At 39.6% G+C, this 23,444-nt stretch overlaps 1 protein-coding gene and 1 pseudogene across 1 annotated transcript; one reads left to right on the top strand and one right to left on the bottom strand.

The window, feature by feature from the left end:
• Nucleotides 1-458: 458 nt before the first annotated feature.
• LOC123750355 (gelsolin, cytoplasmic-like) lies at nt 459-18,341 on the bottom strand (annotated as a pseudogene).
• A 535-nt stretch (nt 18,342-18,876) lies between these two features.
• LOC123775264 (CDGSH iron-sulfur domain-containing protein 3, mitochondrial) lies at nt 18,877-22,607 on the top strand. Its single transcript, XM_045770249.2, has 3 exons — nt 18,877-18,993; nt 21,138-21,317; nt 22,254-22,607. The coding sequence occupies exons 1-3, from the start codon at nt 18,931-18,933 to the stop codon at nt 22,428-22,430; spliced, it is 420 nt and encodes a 139-aa protein (XP_045626205.1). The 5' UTR covers nt 18,877-18,930; the 3' UTR covers nt 22,431-22,607.
• The last annotated feature ends 837 nt before the right edge of the window (nt 22,608-23,444 follow it).

Genomic DNA, 23,444 nt, shown 5'->3' on the forward strand with positions numbered 1-23,444 from the left:
AATACCTCTGTTTTATCTAATTTAAGAGTAGCCAGTACTATGTGAAATTAGTAGGAATTAGTTGCTAATGAGCAAGATCTAGCAAAAGTTACCCATTCTAAAACGCAGATCAACCTGAGCCAGCATTAGTCAGGCTAAGGTGCAAATTGAATGTGATTGCATCAGTCATGTTTATGAAGATATCCATACTACCACAAATTTAATATATCATTTGCCGTTAAATGTGATGTTGCCATGAACTATAGAGATAGTTTATGATTATACTGTATATTGATTAATTTGTAAGTTTATAATGCTATGTGTGGGTGGTGATTCTAGAGAAATGACCAAGGCTTTGCTTGAATTTTTTAGTGCTCTATAAAAAGCTATAAAAAAATTTCCTATTGTACTAATTACATTTAGATTTAAGAGGCATTAACAATAATTTGAGTTTTATTTAGGCCGTTATAATACATTACTGACAAGAAGGATTTATTCCCAAGTACTGTACAGAACAGTGATAAAATATATTTATTTTTACATGTGTATATTTATTAGAAGAAAATGGCATTTGAGGAAATTGGGTTAATTTTCTTTTTAAGGATTAACTTTATAAATGCCAATTATTATAAAATAAGAATGGTGATACTAGTATTTTTAACTGTTATTGCAGTTCATAGTTTTTTTGTTAATGAGGCCAAACAAAAATGAGCACACAAGCACAGTATACTGTGAATATACACACACATATATAATACATATACATACATAACAATGGGCAGAGTTTCTTTCACCCTATGCCCCTGTTACCTAGCAGTAAATAGGTACCTGGGTGTTAGTCAGCTGTCACGGGCTGCTTCCTGGGGGTGGAGGCCTGGTCGAGGACCGGGCCGCGGGGACACTGAAAGCCCCGAAATCATCTCAAGATAACCTCAAGATAACACACACACACACACACACAAAAAAACAAAACATGTTCTATTCTGTAAACCACAAATAGGAAATCACACATCCAGATGTATGCATCGAGAGACTGTAGCAAGTGACTGGCAGCTTGGTTAGATTTTATCATTTTAACTCTACCCATACTGTATTAAACAAAAAAAAAAGATACATGCATAGAGTTCTTGGCCTAGTTTATGTATTGTGTTTTTTAAGCATTATCTTGATATGAGCTTTAGCAGCTCTAGCATGTATAAAATGCTCAACTTTTTGTAGCGAGACCCAACTGCTGCTGTGAAAATTTGCACTTAAAATTTGGGTACTTGTCTGAACACCATAAACCTAGCTGAAGCAAAACTGACAAATAAAATATCAGTCTCTGCAATGCCTTCAGTGTTTATTGTAAATTTCTTATAAATTTTTTAGATTATATCTTTGTGCATATGTTTGTTAAAGGTGGTAGCATAGTAATGGCAGACGAGTCACAATAATGTGGTTATATGATAACCAAACTACATATCAGAAGATGCGGAATCAACTATGTTTAGGTCCACTCTGGACCTTTATAAAGTCGTGAACTCGATAATTTCTTGACTTGATAACAGTCAAGGACAGACCAAAATGTCGTCTTTTCTCCATCTTTTGATGTGTGGTTTGGTCATCATAGTGGTGTCATTTGGTAGACCTGAACTTTAATCTTCACTATCACAACAGTTAAACTTTTTTGGGGTCGGCCTTAAAGAAAAATTGCCAATATGACTACTTGGCAGTTAATTTATTGTTTTTTTAAATAAATATATTAATAAATAAGTATATGTACCAGCTTTTCAAATACTGGATGAAAATTTAAAATGTACACACTCAGAATCCCATGACCCCAACTGTAATCAACTAGGTAATCAATATGATTTAAAATTTCAAATGAATAATTGTAAAGATACTGAATTCATATTTATTCTGCATATTACCTTGGCTTTGCATTAGGTGGCAAATGGCACACTACTGTACAGTACATGTTTTAAATATTCTTTGGTGAAACGGCTTCCAAAACATGACCCGAGTGTTTGCAACATTATTAGGAGGGAAGCCTTGGATACATCAAAAGGGTTAGTATGTTTGAAGTTCCTCAGCTGATCGGTCTTACTTCACGCTCATTGGCAACAGCAACAGTTAGAAGTCTTTTCAGGTTGATCTTTGACAACTTTTTCTATATTTTGAGACTTCTCGGCTCGTCTGGGAAGCTGCTGCAACAACCACTATGTTAGTCATCACAATCTAGCAAATTTAATGTCAAATACACTGATTAGGAATGGTTCATTATGAGTTCTGATCTTCCTACAGCTACATTAGTGTCCAGGACTCTAATTTAACTTGACTGCATCTTCTATCCCAGACAGATGATCAGATGTAGTGTCGAGATAAATTTTTCACCAAGGGCATCACAAGTCTTTTGTGCAGCCCGCCCCTCTCAAAACTGTCGTCATTTGCTGCATATGAAGGTACTGATGGGTCTCGCCAGCAGCTTCAGGCAGACTAAGATACACATGCATCACTACGCATACTGCTACAAGCACTCATCACACATTTCTAGGTATGTTCTAGAGCAGTGGTTCTCAGAGTGCCAGGGCACAAGTCTGCCATTGTGATCCCAGGTTTCCTCAAATTATATTCTTTTGTATTTTGGAGTTCATTCCCTCACTGATATTCCTTCCCTGACATATATCCATCCAATTAGATTTTAAATACAGGTACTGTACCTCACTCAGAAGTCAAGTGCCTTCCCCTTTTGAGAACCACTGTTCTAGACGGTAAATCCTTAATATTTAACACTGGTAAAATTGAGATGATATTTTTGCATGTCTTTTTGTTGCCCCAAAGCCTCTTCCAACATGGAACAGAGGACCAAATCTTGTACAAGAGCATCTTGCAACACACCACACCTAGGTCTGCCCAGCCTAACTGCAGGAGAATAATGCCTTAGGGCAGCATACACTACAGGCAGAGCAGTGTGTAGATGAAGCTAAAAGCAATACCACCTATCAAAACACAACGCACATCACAGTACGGCAAGCCGTCTAATCCACCTTCTGCAACGGAAATAAGCAGAAACATTTAGTCTTGTTTATAACTGCCATCTGCTTTGTTGAAGTATATTTTAAAAATACTTATTTATAAGTGCTGGAATAGGAAATATTTTAAATTTGGTTAACAGTAAAATTATACAAAGCAGAAGAGTATTTTAAGTTAATAATGAATATATAGAAAGTGAAGCATAATTTGGTTGAAAGTGATGAGAGAGGCAGCATGCTATACTGTACCTACATAATGCAATTACTGAAAATTAAGTGGCAAATAGAATTGCTTCTATAGCTTTTATAAAGTGTATACATAGTTTCATATCAATTTTGAGCAAGAGGAGAACAAGTTTCATTCCCATATATGTGCAAGTGAACTGAAGATCCATGCTCATTGAAAGTTATGTGGAGTGTTTAAAGAAAAGTTAATCTAAAAGGGCCTAGATCCTTAACAGAAAAGCTACACAAGAAAATTGAAATGTTCACAGCAGTAATGTATACTCAATAATGATCATTTACTAGTATAAACGACAAACACAAACTAGCATACAATAATGATTTTAAAATTCTCTTCAAAGTAAATTACGAGAATTGTTTTGGTGTATAGGGATGCATGTTATGCTTGCTACCATTAGCTCGTCATTCATGACACTTATCACATGATTACAGTACTTTGGTCATACACATTAAATCTATCAAAATCCCTCGCTCCTTTCTACCAGCCAAGTACTTCCACCAGATTTTATCTAATAATAATGGGCATAATGTCTCAAAACCACACCACCAAGAGGGTTATTGGTTATTGCTAAATCATAATGCATGACTAAATTTTAACTTTCAGTCTCTAGTAGAAAGTGGATTATTATTTTAACCTTCAAAAGTGCAGTCATTGTTTGTTGATCTTCTGAACCACTGCAGTTATTGTAATATGATAATTTTCATTATTATTGCCAAGTCTTTATAAAAAATTACGATATGGTTATAAAAGCTCTATACAGATGCACCATTATTGACCAAGAGCTATCAGATGATCGTCATTTCTTCTGGTGGAAATGTGGATGCCCTGTGGAAGCATATCTGGGTCATGGCCTACACGATCATGATCTCACGCCTGCATCAAAGTTCAGTTAACTCTAGTGGTTTTCCTTTTCTTTGTCCTCTACCAACAGCCTCCCCCCCCCTCCATCCCTGTTGTGCCAATGCAGATTGTCACCCTTGGCCTGACTTGTCATGATCTAATACGCTGGAATATATCTTGCCTTAAGGAGCTTTGGAACCAGGATATATCTTCCCTTAAGGAGCTTTGGAACCAGGATATATCTTCCCTTAAGGAGCTTTGGAACCAGGATATATCTTCCCTTAAGGAGCTTTGGAACCAGGATATCTTGTCTTAAGGAGCATGCGAGTGTCATGCTCAGAATGAAGATTTTCGTATTCATTCAAAGCCAAATTTTGTTATTAATTTTATCATGTAGCTAAATATAACTGTTGTACTGTATATGCATATATTTCTTCGCCCTATGCTTATATTATTAAACAAGTGGTATATTTGTTTTTAATTAGCATTTTAGAACTAACCATGATGCTTTGCATGCCATGGGCATTATAATTAATGCTCGTTATAAGTTAGCATCTTTACAATTTGTATACAGTTTAGAATTAATGTTAATTAATATTTTGATTGTAAAGAACTGTATGTTAGTACTGTACTTCAGAAGTAAAGAACCTTTAAGTTCAAATATTAACGTTAACCTCTTATTACTATTGTAATTTGACATTCTTCACATAACCTTATTTCCATTCTCAAACACTGAATAATGGTGAGTTTTCAAAGGGCTATAAAACTTGATAAATGTACACATTAGCCACGAAGCATTATGTGCACTCTCTATAAAAAGATAGCCACTTCATTTAAAACACTTACATATTTATGCAATTTTATTATAGTTGCGTGTGTACTGTTATCACTTTATAAAAAAGAAATACTTAAAATGAGCACTATTAATATAAAATAATGCACATACAGCATGTTCTCTTCACGACAACCTAAGAACACAATATATTCACAACGTATTTGCCACTTTTGTGTATACTGTACTGTACTTTTTTTAGGATTTTATTAATATTTACTGCAATCCATCACCACTAATTTTGAGCACAATATATAAATTTTGGTTTACAAAGTAATACTATCATTACAAGCCATCCTCCTGTTTAGATAGCACTTTTTGCAACTATGTGGCCCATCGAACTTACATAGACGTAACGGACAAGTAGATAGTAGAAATATTCACTTTATTGAGTTCAAAAAATTAAACTATAAACCAAACTCAAATATTCCTAGGCTAAGATAGCACATACATTTTACCCGATTTACCTGAATATTGGTAAATAATGTGTGTACTGAATTATGCCTCAGATAGCATGTATTAAGTCTAGGGAGGTTAGTTAAATTAAGTTTTCTTTACAGCACCATTTCAAAAATGTTTCCAGTTTGTCCAAATTCAGTATCGGGTTCTACTTTCTACTTGCCTTTTACGTCAATTTATGTACAATGGTCCTCAGTGTTACTGTAAGTATTACTTACACAGGAGGATGAGCTGCATATTAACACTTGTACCATATCTTCCCCACAATAAATTATTTTACTCAACCTATTACTGTACTGTACTACATAATCATATCACTAGCCACTGTTTTGTTCACAAGAACTTGTACTTCTGGTATATAAATATTCTAATGAATTTACTATACTGTATACTATTTTATATATCCCAATCCATCTCCTGTACTGGACCAAGTATTTCAACATTTCTTCACGTACCTGCCACATGTCGGGGTTCCATGCAGGAAAGATGGCAGTGAAGGCAGCCGGTTCCTCTCCCTGCGTCACACGTAGGATCACAGCCGAGTCCAGGGTACGTTCTGTTGGATCAGTCTTGACAGTTCTGTAACGAAGAAGTGTTTTACACCGTGCATTCTATGGTACTGAATAATACTTTAAAATGTTAAGCACATGAAGTGCAAGCATGAGTTTGATTAGTTTGATTATTTACAGTTCTACAATAATTTTTAGAATATATATTCTGGTTACTATTTAATTAGTGTAAAGTTTCCCTACTACTCACAAAGATAGTTGCTACAGCTGGAGTTTATCAGCATAAACTTATATTTTTTACTTATCTTATAAAAAATTTTTGTGATGTATTGAAAGCAGTGCATTTGCTGGGCAAGCATTGTAAACTATTGAATAAACTAAATGCCTAAATATATTACTTGGGAAATTTAACTGAATTTACCAGCGGGCACCATCTCTTGTGACCTCAATGGGAAGATGAAGCTTGGAGTTCACCAAGTTACTTTCATATGGATCTCTTTCCAATATATTAAAAGTAATATTGCTCTTATAATTATCCACCAAATTCAAATCTTTTATTCATAAATATTTGTACATAACTGAGTTAGTGTACACAGATTTATAGTAAATTAGTTACCTAGGAAAGTTGTAACAACATAACGTGTAATATCTGTAATTATATACTGCACTGTACACTAAAGATTTTGATTTAGAAGCTACATTTATCAGTGATTTAAAAATCATCACAGTTATAAGAATCAGAAAATGTTCGTAACAACTTCTCTATAAATCACTAAAATAATGGCAGTACCCTTTAGAAAGATGAATGGCTTCATATTTTCCATAATTTTGAGCTCCTCTTTGAGCTCAAATCTTACAAATCAAATGAGCTCCTTATCTTACCTCTGCCATACCAAAGGCTTTCTCTTTCTCCTGGTCATCGGAACCTTGTCCAACCCAAACGTAAATTTCATCGCCAGAGTCCAGAATCATAACATCATCCTCATTCAGGTCCTGTTGGGAGAAATTAACTTAGTAAATGAATGTACAATGCAGTACTGTATTTCATTACTATCTTGCAGACTAGTCTCAGTAGCTAATTAGTTTAGATTCTTTAGTAGAATCATCAATGCAATATACACCATACAAAATGCAGTCCACTTACTTCCTGGGAGAAGTTAGACACCTCATTAACTCTGAGGCAGCCAGCAGGAGAGATGGTGCAGTGGAAGAGTCTGGGATACAACAGAGGTCTGTCTAGCTCGCGAACATTTTGGTATTCACTTTTACCACCGAGACCAGCCCAGAAGTCATCGCTTTCCTCCCCTTCAGCCACAACCTTGTACATGAAGGTACATTAATAAACCTCTAAAACTATGGAACTTTTTATTCTCTAATGGTGCTTTATATAAACATTTACGGTTCCTTTTGAAAGGCAAATACATTTTATCAGATTCCTTTTGAGAGGAATCTCTGAACAAATACTATAATGCTTCAGACTTTAAATTTAGAGATTCTCTGCTGTAAAATATATTTTTCTATCAAGTGAAACAAGACTACAGTACTACCGGTTATTCTACTATATTTTGAAGATTTACCGAGAGATATTGTACTGTATACGGAATGAATAGTCTTTAAATTCTTCCCATGTTGGTATAATGTACTAGATTTGTTCAGAAACCCTATAGTTCACTAGCTATATAAGCAATCACATGCAGTTCAAATAACATCATATATGCAAGTCATAAATGAGGTATCAATCGTCTTGATACCTGGTAACCTGATGGTACCAGTAAATGATGGTATATTGTTTGGCTTTCACCAAGATACCATCATTTGTCCTAAGACATTCAAGAATATCTTGTTACAAGACTTCCTAAAAAGTTAAATATCAATTAGGACTTGTAGGTCATTTGCTGAAGCTCTTCATCAGCTCAATACCAAATGAGAAGCAATGCAACATAATTAAGTTATCCCATTAAACTTACAAATGACCTAATTATATTATGCCCCAGAAGTTCTGTATACTGGAGTCATTATATAATATACATTGTGTACCTATGATTACTCCATAGTATCATATCTCTAATATACGGTGTTTTAATCATTTTTATTTATATAACTTGACAAACAACAATATTGTTGGTGTCTTCAAGGTAGGAGTATGTACTGCAAGGAAGGTAAACCTCTTTAGAGGATCATCATTGTCTTGAATGCCAATGAACCGTTCCCTCAATAATAGCAGGTTTTTTTATATTTCATTCCACCTAATTCTATTGGGTCCTGGGAATCCTCTCCTCTCATGTTATGACTGCCATGGGACTAATCATGTGCAAGAGTTCTCTCATTCCTGGGGAACAAAAGTTAACCCTTCTTTCAATTGTAGTGTCCCAGGTGTTTAGTTAATGGAGCAAATGTTTGGCACAATGACTTTGTAAACGATCAGTCTTCACTAAAGTGAATACAGTAGTTTGACCTACACGCTTGAGTTATCAAGAAATCTTTGTATACTCTAAATGTAATATTTATAAAGAAAATATAAAAATCACAAGTTTCCAAGCATTGCTGAACTGTAGCAGATGGTGATACTTACAAGCATTTCTAAATACTGTATTGTACTGTACATCAGAATTTTTATTTTTCAAAGGAATATCTTGTGAAAATAACTTATCCAAATGTGCACGTATACCCACCTGCAGGTCACGACCAGGAGATACCAGCTCTGCAACCTTCTCGCCTATAGCCTTTTCCTCTTCACTTGCTCCCTGGATAGTCAAGGTAGGAGATTTTTTAAATACAGTGATTCGTGAAAATATCCACTAAGCATTTCTCTACAAATCTGTGTCTCTCAAATACTGTAGTTATATAAATTGTTTCATTGTCAACTTTTGCTGCAATACCTGTATATTCTATTACAGCTATGAGTCCACAAATAGAGTTCAGCAATTTTACAAAGGCAATTAACTTAGTGAGAACTAAATCATGCTGTCAAGAAATCTAGTTACGTTAATGTGTTCAGTTTTTATACTGTTTTTTTTTTTGTTTTTTAATATTAACAAGAAAAAATATTTGGAACTAGTAAATCAGACCTTGCCAATCCAGAGGGGTAAGTTTTTCCTGGTGTTTCCAAAACGAATGCATCATCAGCATTGAGTGAGCCGGCCACCTCAAGCACCTGGACGGCGCGGGTGTCAAAGTCACACGTGCCACGCACCTGCAGCAATGATCACACAAATGTTATACCAAGCACATTAAATACTAGTATTTAAAAAATATATTCATACTATTTTCCATAACAAGGTCATGTAATTTAAAGGAAGTAGATATAGCTTATAATAGGAAAGATACCGATGCTCTTGAAAAGCTGAACCAAACATCTTGCTTCAGCATTTGGTATCTATTTCTCAAATTAACAATTTTTCGCTGACTGGTATAATATTATATACCTTTTTCATTAGTTTAATAATAAGTGCTATATCAAGCTGTAAGGGATATCTTTCATAAGCCTAAACAGAAATCTGCTGCATATCAGAAGTTTAACTCCTACAGAGAAATAATAAAATACTGTACTTACCCGGAAGAGTCTTGTACCATCAACATCGTACGTGTCGTGGTCATGTACATTCTTGAAGCCATAAGCCTTACCACCAAGGAATACCACCATACGACCTTAAAACATTTTTACCATTTTGTATTAATTCTGCTCTACACAAAAGGATAGCGTTTTACACCAAGCCACAAAGTAGGTCATCAGATTTGTTTGTTATGCAATAATAGAGAAGTAATACTAATAAGCATGTTAATTACAAAATAATGAAAGTGTAAATGTTTTAAACTGACATTACTTTCCCATCTCAAATTTTACCTACAGAATAATTTTTATTTTAAAGTTCAGACCACATACTCTATTGTTTTGATTATCAATGAAAAATTATTAACTTAGGGAGCCGATCGGCCGAGCGGACAGCACGCTGGACTTGTGATCCTGTGGTCCCGGGTTTGATCCCGGGCGCCGGCGAGAAACAATGGGCAAAGTTTCTTTCACCCTATGCCCCTGTTACCTAGCAGTAAAATAGGTACCTGGGAGTTAGTCAGCTGTCACGGGCTGCTTCCTGGGAGTGAAGGCCTGGTCGAGGACCGGGCCGCGGGGACACTAAAGCCCCGAAATCATCTCAAGATAACCTCAAGATATACCCTTAAAAATTCTTAGGAAATGTGCTGGCTCATATCCTTGGACAAAACGCACTTGTACAGCCTTGCCACACAGCTCATTGTCGAGGCGAACGGTGTGAATAGCGGATGCAGCCCTCTCGTCCTGACTACTGGCACTTCCCTAGGGCAAGAAAATTAAAAATCAGTGCAACACAATTTATCATGGCTTTGCATTTGTACATTTCTAAATAACAAAATATTTTCTGCCATAACATTTCAATATTGTTAGTGCAATATATAAGTATTAAATGTAAGGAAATGGTCTTTTCTGGGAGGCTTCAGTAGCTTCCCAGTACATCGATTCTGGTACCACAAACAGTTGTAAAACTCAATAATGTTATCATCATCATCATCATCATTTTTCCCCTAGTACTAATATTATATACAGTAAACATTACCTAAACAAACAGAAAGGGCCAGCATATTAACTATAACTGATGTTAATTACTTTATTTAAAAGTGGATTGTACTGTACTTTCATTAACTGAAAATTCTTGATGTATCTCGGTCATCAGGGTCAAGAATTTATGATTGGCTGTTCATCTTTTACAGTAACTTGCAAACTCCCGAAGTATAATTAATGGCAACTAATTTGATAGCTTTAAGACTTGCCTGAAATGGTGTCAGCGGCTTTATGAGAATGTACTATTTAAACAAAATTCTTTAAATAATAGCACCTTGTAATTTTAAACATTAAATGAGTGTATCACACAGCACAAGATCAAAATAAATAAACTTGAGGAAACCAAGGTATCCAAAGTGTACAAGAATATGAATTAGATATCCTCTACCAAGAATGTCTAATTCTGATTATGATTGTATAATTTGAAAGCTTTTCCAACATCACTGAACTTACCTGCCAGAAGTAAAGAATGTAACGCTGGTTGCCATTGATCTCGTATGTGTAATTCATGACGTAGGAATCCCCACCAAAGAAGAACCCATAAGCACTTTCATCGACAGGCTCAAGTTCAAAGTTCTCAAAGCGCCAAATTTCAATCTGCAAAGATGGACACCAAAGTACAAAAATTTATTAAAAGTGAATTTATGAACTTTTAAAAGCACAATATATAATGTGAAAACCACACTCGGAGACAATGAAAATACAAAATCTCGAAAAAAATAAAGTAAGGTAATGTGACACTTGAGGAAAGGTTAAAGTGCCAAAGAACAGACTAATGAGCATATAACCAATAGTTAATTTTTTATAAACAGGCTTTTTTTTTATTACAAACCTTGCCAGAGCCATCATCAGGCATGAAACCAAAGGCAGGACCTGCATTCTTTTGCAAGAGGCGGCGCTTCTCAGCATGCAGGGAGCTAACATTAAAGTCCGTCTCTGTAGCTGTAACTGAAGAGGACAACTGCATTAGTTTCACTTGCATTGTTAAATACCTACAATACAGTATTCTGTTGGAGGAGCAATACACTTCATATCTCATAGTTTTGTAACCACATATTGGTATTATAAAGTCTTCTGTAAATTATCTTATTTCTGCGGATTGGAAGAAAACGCTCACAAAGTGGGACTTATTTTTATAGTAAATAATAATTATTTATTAAATACAAATAATTAATTAATAATCATAAGTGATTAAGTAATTGATAATCCTTAAATGAAGAAGCATACTAGCTCATTATAACAAATAAATAGATAATTAAAGTGGATAATTAATTATGGTGACTAATAATGATTAGTGAATAACCATAAATTATTATACTGAAATAATATTAATGGATAGCCGTTATAATGATGATTAAATCAAATACAGTGAAGTGACATCTCAAATTATTTTTGGGGGTTCACTTTGGGGGTTCCGTCGGAGCACCCCCAAGGTAACACAGATTCGTTGCAAGATGGAACCAGTGTCCCCAGCAAGCTGCTTTAACATTTTCCCTTGGAAGTAAAACTGGGGAAGTAGGGTTTCCCGGGAGGAGGGTGGGCGTTTTGTAGTGTACTGGCGAGGAAGAGGTGAGCAAGAGGTCGCCGAGTCCCCCGCGCGCGTTTAAGTACCCCACTCGATGCGCGCGCGCTACTTAGTCGGTTAGACACAAAATCATGGTAATACGTTTTCATTCCCCGCAGAACTTCACCGCTTTTGGGAAAAGCAGTGACTATTTCTGCGGATTGGAAGAAAACGCTCACAGAGTGGAACTTAATTTATTTTTATAATAAATAATAATTAATTATTTATTAAATACAAATAATTAATTAATAATCATAAGTGATTAAGTAATTGATAATCCTTAAATGAAGAAGCATACTAGCTCATTATAACGAATAAATAGATAATTAAAGTGGATAATTAATTATGGTGACTAATAATGATTAGTGAATAACCATAAATTATTATACTGAAATAATATTAATGAATAGCCGTTATAATGATGATTAAATCAAATACAGTGAAGTGACATCTCTAATTAGTTTTGGGGGTTCACTTTGGGGGTTCTGTCGGAGCACTCCTAATCCCGTGAGGGCCAGCAACGCGGAACCCCCACCCCCGAAGGGCGAGCGGAAGCTGGCTGCTCTAAGTAGGAACATGACTTCTCGCTACCGTGGCCGTAAGCGTGCCCGTATGCCCGGAAAGGCCATTAAAAAACAATCAGGTTCCTGACTGAAAAAGGTACCATTCCGTGTCTACTAGGCAGATGCTGCTAACAGACGCAGCTCGCTTGGTGGGCCGACGGAGCTCCATCTTGACGAACCGTGGAGTAGAGAGACGGGATGGCCCACCGACTGTGCCCTGGGAGGAGTACCTACTGCCGGGTTTGTACTCCGAGCAGGGAGCGCTTTCCTCCATGGCAAATGACTGGTCGATCCCGTGTATATCTTCGTCGTAGTAGCCCGCCCTCACAGAGACCAGTCCTGGATGGCCCACCGACTCAACAGTACTACTGATATATAGTACACAAGACACACACACTCTCTCTCACCCTCGCTCCCCTCGGTTTTGCGTTTTAATCCTGCTTTGCAAGTTAAATCTCACTATGGACTCTCTAGCAGCCGACAGTATGGCGTTATGTCGATCGTTAGACGAACAGAGGCGGAGGAGAGCAGTTACTCAGCGTGGACGAACGATCATAACTACCCCGCCGAGATTACTCCTGCTCGTCATTGTCGTCATTCAACACGGCAAGCTGGAAAAACAGGAGGAGGAGGAGCAGCAGCAGTAAGCGAGTAGGTAGTAGTCTTTCTTGTTTGGGTAGGGACGCGAGTCTTATTTTCCTCGGTGTCACCGCCAGCTGAGCCTTCAGCTGCTGGATCATCGACGGGAACCACTTCCGCTGGAACATCAGCAGCCGGGACAAGACATAGGGGGGGAGCCCAGCGCGTGCTCCCCACGTGGTCCCCGGTCCCGTTCGCCGCCTGCAGGAGGCCCTCAGAGGCGGGCGTGCGCCTGGTACACCCACACCCTGTGCCTCTCAGCCCGGGCGTGAGGCGAGGCGAGGACCCTAATGCAGCCCCCAGAAGCGTGAGAGCTGTAAGGAGCCCGCCCACGCCGTACCCCAGGCACGGACACTAGGCCACACCGTGCACACCTCCGGGCCCCAGTGACGCCCCCCTAGGGCAAGGAAACCATTAGGACTGTCCGCATGGGCCTCGCCACCAGACGTGGGGGCAACACCACCAGGTGTGGACTCCGGCCCACGGGCGTAGAGGAGCCCGCACGTGCATGCCTCGTGGCCCAGACACCCACAGGACGAGGGCGTAGCAAAGCCCCTTGGGACCCCGCCTCGGGCAGGCAGGCCCCTGAGAGCCAAGACCAGATGGGCGACACCACCACTGTGGCGCCGCCCGTCCCCGGGCGGAGGAGCCCGCATGCAAGGGGCAAAGGGGGGGGGCCCAGGGACCACGCCTAGGGCAAGCACGCCACAGAGCCAGGCCACGTGGGCGACATCACCAGAGCGGCGCCGCCCGCCCACATACGGAAGGGGGAGCCACACGTGCATGGGGACAGGCGCTGGGGACATTCCTAACTAAAACAGGGCGCCGCACACGTGGGCGTGGAGGGGAACACGGGCAGGACTGTACCTTAGGATAATGGAGATGCGCCGGCTGCTCTGGAACGCTGATGGCTAACATTGAAAACTTCACTCAACCTGTAGCCCCGTGTGGGCCGCCTTTGCAGGCGACAGGGGGTGGCGATGAAGGCTATGTTGAAGGCGCATAGTCGACAGAGGTACTGGCGTCGTAGTCCACGTGTAACGGATGGCGGCGGAGCGTATAGTAGTGTATCTGGCGAGGCTGAGGCGAGCCCTGTGAGTTTTGTGAGTACCTTCCTGTGAGTTTTCATACGTCCAAGCTGCCTGAACCTCTTTGCACACTCTGGACACTCGTGAGGTTTAACACCTGGATGCAGTAACATATGGACTTCATACTTCGAAGATGCCTGAATCTTTTCCCACATTCTCGACACTCATGAGGACGATCCTCCATATGAATTAACATGTGTGTTATTATAGTTCCACGTTCTTAAATCTCCTGCCACACTCTGCACACTCGAAACGGCGTTCATCTGAATGCCTTAACATTTGTCTCTTCATATGGTCGAGACGACTGAATCCCTTACCACACTCTGGACACTCGTGAGGTTTGTCATCTGAATGCACTAAAATGTGAGTCTTCATATGACGAAGCAGACTGAACCTCTTCCCACACTTTGGGACACTCGTGAGGTTTGTCATCTACACTTGTGGGGTTTGTCAGCCGAATGTAGTAAAATATGAGTGGTCATACTTCGAAGATGCCTGAACCTCTTCCCACACCCTAGGCACTTATAAGGTTTCTCCCCCGAATGCACCAACATGTGAGTCTTCATACCTCCAAGCTGACTGAAGCTCTTCCCACACTCTGGACGCTTATGAGCTTTCACTGTCTTCCAGACAAGTGCAGATTATGTGAAGAATTTCGTGAGCACTTGGCTCTCAGTGGTGATGCTCCTTTATGATAGGCGCAGTGTGTGTGAAGGTTATACCTTAATGCTGATGTGTGGAAACACAACACCAGCGTTTTGTAGTGTACTGGCGAGGAAGAGGCGAGCAAGTGGTCGCCGAGTCCGCGCGCGCGCGCGCGTTTAGGTACCCCACTCGATGCGCGCGCACGCGCTACTTAGTCGGTTAGACACAAAATCATGGTAATACGTTTTCGTTCCCCGCAGAACTTCACCGCTTTTGGGAAAAGCAGTGACTGTTTCTCGTTTGAAATTAGAAAGAGCAAAAAGTGAAAATAACAAGTAGACATTTCTGTCACTACATAATATTTCATTTACTGTATATGAAAGTACAGTATACACATTTCATTCATGAAATTGGAAAATTCATAGGTAAGACATGCACTTTACATAAAAGACACTAATATGCAGAACATTTCAGGTATGACAAAAACATGATTTAGGAGATTTATCATCTGTTAATCATGTCCCCTCTACATGATTCATTAGTGACATTTGCCTGTGTCAAGAAAAAAAGTAGAATGCAAAACCGAAATAGGGGATTTGAACAGACTCAAAACTGCACATCTGCAAGTAAAGCACCTGACAAAAGTTCAGCAAACAGTGGCAGGCACCAACAGGGCAAATATCTTGGGCAAAGCCTCCCAACCTTGATTAGGAAGGTGGACACTACTAAAAAATATTTGTTTAATTGCTCTACCAAGTAAGAGAGCTTTCAAGTCCACTGCAACAAGATGACGTGACAAGTGTGGTAATCTGTATATCCAGCAGCTGGCAGCTTTCTTTATAAGGAACAAAAAGGAGAATTGACAGTCTTGTTAAGTGCTGTCCAGATGCTCGTCTACCAGGTCGCATTAAACACAGAAGATCTCATAAGTCTCACATACATGAATGGCAAAATTCATGTATTGGCAAGGTCATGAGACCTTGCAGTCTCCGTGGTGTAGTGGTAAGACACTCGCCTGGCGTTCCGCGAGCGCTATGTCATGGGTTCGTATCCTGGCCGGGGAGGATTTACTGGGCGCAATTCCTTAACTGTAGCCTCTGTTTAACGCAACAGTAAAATGTGTACTTGGATGAAAAAACGATTCTTCGCGGCAGGGGATCGTATTCCAGGGACCATAGGATTAAGGACTTGCCCGAAACGCTACGCGTACTAGTGGCTGTACAAGAATGTAACAACTCTTCTATATATCTCAAAAAAAAAAAAAAAAATAGCTGCCACTTTCTACTAAAAAACCAGCGTTGAATGTAATGAAACGCCATTTTCTGGGTGAGACCCGGAGGCTCCCCGGAGCTTTACCGGCTGATATGCTAATGTCAGACTTTGGCATCAGTCATGTGTATGGAGTTCTAGGGCCTACCGGGGACCACGGCCAGAACCTGGCCCCCTCAGAGAGGCAAGGGGAGCAATGGCCTATAGAAACCCCCGTGAGGTAGGAAGCATTCTATGTCTGCCATCGACCGGGTCAAGCATCCAGAAAGGGAAGCATTCCAAAACAAGTGCGCTATTCATTGATTGATTGATGAAGATTAAGCTACCCAAAAGGTGGCACGGGCATGAATAGCCCGTAAGTGGTGGCCTTGAGCCATTACCAGTATCAAGAGCTGATACTGGAGATCTGTGGAGGTACGACTGCACCCTGCGTGACGGGAGATGTCTCCCGTGAAGAGACGTGATTGATTGATGAAGATTAAGCCACCCAAAAGGTGGCACGGGCATGAATAACCCGTAAGTGGTGGCCCTTTTAAGCCATTACCAGTATCAAGAGCTGATACTGGAGATCTGTGGAGGTGCGAATGCACCCTGCATGACGGGAGATGTCTCCCTTATGAATGTGTTAAGATGAAGATGTAGCAACCCAAAAGGTGGCACGGGCATGAATAGCTCGTAAGTGGTGGCCCTTTTGAGCCATCACCAGTATCAATAGATGATACTGAAGATCTGTGGAGGTGCGACTGCACCCAGCGTGACGGGAGATGTCTCCCGGACCAAATGGTGACCAAATGGTGCGCGCTATTCAGATTGATAAAGATTAAGCCACCCAAAAGGTGGCACGGGCATGAATAGCCCGTAACGCGCTATTCATCAAATCGCTTGCATATATGGTGATTACACCTCAGCTCCCTCCAACAGGGTGAGACGAGTATTACCTGTAATTGGGGAAAGGACTGTAGCTTCTGTAATTAGTGCTAATTAGTTATGCTATTAAGATAATGAGATAATGGAGCGAGTATAAGATTAACTCGCTACAAAAGCATTGGTGTTTAAAGACAAATTCTACGAGTAATAGTTATTTTACCATCTAACTAATGGCCTTGACGGTGACGGGAAACATTTTGTTTTTTAGTAGACACGAGGACTATGTTATGTTCCAGAAGTTTTTACTAAATTAAAGCGTTGTATTTCCATTCTGTTATTCATGTTAAAAAAAATTACTGTACAGTTGCTGGAAATAGACTTCAAAGTGCAATAGTCTATGTCTGTTATCATTAAGTTTTACCTGAATTTTCCCGAGGGCCACGACGAGGACAGGAAGCCGGTGGCTTGTTAAAGGTTCCTCATTTGTCCGAATGATTTTTTTCAAGCTGGATTTTTAAGTTCAGCGGAGATTTTGCATGCTCGGTTGCTGCGGGTAGGCGGTTCTATGGGTTTATAGCCCTGTGGGTGAAAAAGCATCTCCAGTTTTCAGTCCTACATTGTGTCTTAAGCTTGAATTATTATATCTGACCTTTTGAAGAAATTATCTGGATCATCACCCTCCAAATTGTTCAGTATTTTAAGCCCGTAACTTACCTGGCACAGGAGCGGGGCAAGTAGCGTGGGCTATGGTGAGCCCGTAGTGGACTTACCTGGCACAGGAGCGGGGCAAGTAGCGTGGGCTATGGTGAGCCCGTAGTGGACTTACCTGGCACAGGAGCGGGGCAAGTAGCGTGGGCTATGGTGAGCCCGTAGTGGACTTACCTGGCACAGGAGCGGGGCAAGTAGCGTGGGCTATGGTGAGCCCGTAGTGGACTTACCTGGCACAGGAGCGGGGCAAGTAGCGTGGGCTATGGTGAGCCCGTAGTGGACTTACCTGGCACAGGAGCGGGGCAAGTAGCACGGGCTATGGTGAGCCCGTAGTGGACTTACCTGGCACAGGAGCGGGGCAAGTAGCACGGGCTATGGTGAGCCCGTAGTGGACTTACCTGGCACAGGAGCGGGGCAAGTAGCGTGGGCTATGGTGAGCCCGTAGTGGACTTACCTGGCACAGGAGCGGTGCCTTGGCTATTCACTTCAAGCTTGCTTATATTTGGTGACTATACCTCAGCTTCCTCCATCAGGATGGAAAGAATGTTACCTGTAAAAAAAGGGATTATAGCTTCTGTAATTAGTGCTAATTATGCCATTAAGCTAATGAGAGATTGGTTTACTCGCTACATGCCCATCAGGTAAATTCAGGTTATCGTGTACACCCCATCCCCCATCCAGTGTAGGGTGGTGGTAGGTTATTTTTGATGCTAAAATGACTCATGGCCGGTTAAATTATAATCAACCATTTTATAGAATCAACGAAACATTAGATAATTTATTAGGATCACGTAGGTACAGATAGCTTCCTTCTTGACTCACAATTGTGGATCCGGGTTCGATTCTGTGACGGAAAAGAAATGGTTGGGTACATTTCCTATCACCTAATGCGTCTGTTCACTTAGCAGTAAGTAGGTATCTTAACTTGTTGTGGGGTTGCATCCTAGGGAGTTTGTAATTTGGGGATGGGACCTACACTAACAATAACAACAATAATAATAATAATAATAATAATAATTTTATTATTATTAAATAAAATAGTTGAGTCTCCTGTAAAGACCAACGTTTGTCGTGATATTTTTCCGTTTTCTCTTACAGTAAAGAAAGACAACAAGCAAGATGGCCGCCGCCAGGGTCGTCACCAGAGCACCGGGTCTCCTCCACTCCAGGGCTTTATCATGTGTGAGGGGCATCTCCTTGGGGCTTATGACAGCATCTACGGATATTTCAAAGCTCTTGTATTTATAAAATTAAATAGCTTCCGCCATCCAAACTAATATATTGTGTGTGTGTGTGTAATGGCTCTCTTTCTCGTGTTCAGTTCTTCAGTTATTTTGTAACACCTTTTATTTATTTATTTATTTATTTATTTATATATATATATATATACAAGAGTTCTTACACTCTTGTACAGCCACTTGCAAGCATAGCGTATCGGGCAGGTCCTTGATCTAAAATTTCACACCCCACCCCTAAGGAAGCAGCCCGCAGCAGCTGTCTAACTCTTAAGGTACCTATTTACTGCTAGGTGAACAGGAGTATCAGGGTGAAAAACTGTCCATTTGTGTTCGCCTCCGCCGGGGATCGAACCCGGACCCTTAGGACTACAAACCCCCGAGCGCTGTCCACTCACCCGTCAGGCCCCCTGTGAGCACCTTGGCTCTATATTATAGTATGGTACAGTGGATGATGTGCGCCTCACTTGGTCAGTTGGTTAAGCAACTGCAAGTTAAGGTTAAGCAATGTACGTGTCAAACATAAAACATAATTGTAATTATCCTCCGACAGCTGAGTGGACAGCGCTCGGGATTCGTAGTCCTGAGATTCCGGTTCAATCCCCAGTGGAGGCAGAAACAAATGGGTAGAGTTTCTCTCACCCTGATGCCCCTGTTCACCTAGCAGTAAATAGGTACCTGGGAGTTAGACAGCTGCTACGGACTGCTTCCTGGGGATGTGTAACAAAAAGGAGGCCTGGTCGAGGACCGGGTTGTGAGGATGCTAAGCCCCAAAATCATCTCAAGATAACCTCAAGATAAGAAGATCCTTATCTCAACTAACATGAGCCACAAATTTACCTCAGAGCCACTAACACTAGTGGCCTTGATGAGGACAGGATGCTGGCGGCTTGTTGAAGGTCCCCTCCATTTGCCTTGCTGATCTTTTCCAGCTGTACTTTAAATTTTAACAGATTTTTGGTATTTATGGCTTCGGCGGGTAGGCGGCTCCATGGGTTTATAACCCTGTGGGTAAAGAATCATCTCCTGTTCTCAATAATACATTGTTGCTTGTTGAGCTTGAAGCCGTTGCTCCTTGTTTCTGTTACATCTGACCTTTTTGAAGAAATTTTCTGGATCAACATCCTCCTAATTGTTCAGTATTTTAAAAGTTTCAATGAGATCTGCCCTGTCATGCCTGGTTTGCAGTGGTGTTAGCTCTTTGGCCCTCAACCGTTCCAAGTCGTCAAGGAGACTGGGAGGAGACTTGTTAAGGAACCCTGCTGTGAAAACAGCTGGGTATAATGCTGCTATTTGGTTCTGTTTTGGATAGTTAGCCAGAGACTAACTGCGTAATTAAATGTTAATTGATGGTCACTTGTGGTGGTCCATTGGTGGTCACCTGTGATGGCCTGGAGGGTTAATATGGACTTTTGAGTTTCAAAAAATTGCCATTCCAACCTGGATTAAGATTTTTTTTTTTAAATTGATATATACAATAGTTCTTACATTCTTGTACAGCCACTAGTACACGTAGCATTTCGGGCAAGTCTTTAATCCTATGTTCCCTAGAACACGACCCCTCGCGAAGAATCGTTTAACAACCAGGTACCTATTTTTCTGTTGAGTTAAACAGAGGCTACAATTAAGGATTTGCGCCCAGTAAATCTTCCCTGGCCAGGATACGAACCCAGGACAAAGCGCTCGCGGAACACCAGGCGAGCGTCTTAACCACTACACCACGGGGGCTGTGCAAATTCTCCAGTCCACCTTAGCATCAGAAAGACCTTGTTGGATCTAATTGAAATGTTGCCTCCATTGCCAGTGCTAGAGTTTTGCCTTACCTGGCTATTCATAAAGCAGTGCCGTAGACACCGCAGGTCTTATCTTAGGGAGCAGCATAGTAAAATAACTCAGGTGTACCTATATTTCAAATAACTATGTCTAGTTGGGTTGTTGACATTTTTGCAGACACTTCATAAAATAAAAATGTTCTTTTGCACATTATAGATGCTAAATAATTTGTTTAAATTAACACTCCACTGTACTGAATTACCTCTTAAGATTGCATTCTCATTTCATTTATTTAGTTTTGCTCACTTTTTTCCTCAGAGTGCTGTGATGTACAAGAAAGCTATGAAAGGCCCAGACATGGAATTAAATGAGCGGTTGTGGCAGATAGAGTTTCACCAAAAGGAAAAGGGAAAAGCATATGACAAGAAGCCCTTTAGGATAACACTAAGGGAAGGCAAGAAGTATTTGTGGTGTGCTTGTGGGTACAGTAAATCACAGGTAAGAAAAGTAAAATTATATGTGAACTGCTTATAAAGAATTAGTATTTTTCTCACTTTTTTTTATAAGTACCATATCAGAAATTGTCCACTAATAGGCAAGGTGAAACTAAGACAATGCTCTTTTTTACAAATCTTCATTAATAATTTTGCACTGTTAGTATTTTTAAGTTTCAATGAGATCCGTCCTGTAATGCCTGGTTTGCAGTGTTAGACCTGTGGTCCTTAATGGTTCGGACAGTTCAGACAGTGCACAAATGTCTGCCAGAAACTCTATGCGTGTTACGTAGTGGCTTTGCATGAATATAAGAACACCAATCTTATGCACTCTCACAAACCCAATGTGCTTCTTGTATATAAATAGATAAATAATAAGTTTAATCTTATTGGAAATGTTTAACTTTTAAATTTATCCTGTTGCATATTTTCAGTATGGTAAATAAATAAAATGAAATATATACAGTATATGTACAGTCACCATTTAAATTTCTGACTTACATGGGATGCAATACAATTACAACAAAATTAGTTCACACTGTCAGTTGCATTTTGTGCCCTCATAAAATATGCCTGTGTTCAACTACTTGTGTGCTGTATTATATACATTACCGTATTTCTCTTTAGAAAATATTTTGCTTTCTTTTATTGCAAGTTTATTCAGCATTGCAATTGAACATCGGGTGAACAGTATCAGTATTAAAGTAAGGTTAAAGTACAGAAGATTCCTGTCATGACTTATCCTTTCTAGTTATCTTTGCTTTCCATTCCATATCATATACCATGTTACATATTAGTCAACATTCATATGTTCAAACCATCTTCCATGACTGAAATCCCACCCCTAGATGTACACACACATGAATCTGGGTGTCGGTTGCAGTATGTGTACTGTTTTAAAGCTATTACTGTATTATTGTATTTTTTTGTCCACCTACAGCCTGTATGTGATGGTACACACCTAAATTTACAATTGAAGATCAAACAGAAGCCTCTGGTGTTCAAAGCTCCCGAAACAAAAGAGGTGTGGCTATGTAACTGTAAACAGTCGAGAAATCCTCCATTTTGTGATGGCACACACCGCACCGAAGAAGTACAATTAGCAGTCAAGGATTAGTGACGTACTGAATGATATACTGTAGTTCAATCATCGTGGTATCAAGCAGCTGTGCAGAATAATTATAATACACAACGAAATAATTTAATCTAAAACAGTAATTGAAAAACAGTGAAGATGTTACATTATTTCAAATATTTTTTAAGTATTATACATTAATCATGTTTATTTTCAGAATGGAATGAACAGTCATGTAAAGCATTCTGCAAAGCATTGAAATTCTGTATAACTTGGATGCTTTATAAAGTTTTTTAAATATTTATAAGATAACTACTGTACTTTTATTATTATTATTGGCCATCACAAATCAAGTTTAAACAGAAACTAATTCTCAGGGCCAGTAACTGGATGGGTGACTACATGAACATAGGTTTACCTTTAGCCAGCAGGGACCCTCGGCAACACATTTCAAAACTTTTGGCTTTTAATAGGTCATGCCCAGTCCAGTAATGACATTATAAATGCTGCAGTTATATTTATAGAATTTAAATATATTAATTACAAAAATTAATTACAGAAATTGTATTTATATTTTGTTTGTAAATAAAATTTTGTACAAAAAAAAGTTATAATCTGTTCATGATTCCTAAACTTCTATCGTACAACTGACAATAACTTCTTATTATTTAAATCTTAACAAAATGAGAACAATTTGATCCATGGATCACTGGGCCCACAATATTAATTATTTAAAAAATGCAGAGACTGTGGCCATGTTTATGCATGTACAGGTGATGACCTTTGCTGTTAATAAAGGGTAGTATAGCTCAAATTTGCTAATGAAAAAATATCTTGGTTTCTATGCTGTGAATTTAAAGCTAATGGATAACTTGTAAAAATGTAAAAGGAAAACAATTTAACTGTCAATAGCGTCAGTCTCGCTTCGTACAGGTTGGCATGAATCACCAGCCGTCCAAGCGCCTGGGCACCATCCCTTTGCTATTTATATTCTTTATACAGCCACCAATCATGCACAGCCAATATCAGTTATCCTCTTAGAGCTATAAGATCATG

This window comes from Procambarus clarkii, chromosome 70 (assembly GCF_040958095.1).
Source record: "Procambarus clarkii isolate CNS0578487 chromosome 70, FALCON_Pclarkii_2.0, whole genome shotgun sequence".
Classification (NCBI taxonomy): Eukaryota; Metazoa; Arthropoda; class Malacostraca; order Decapoda; family Cambaridae; genus Procambarus; species Procambarus clarkii.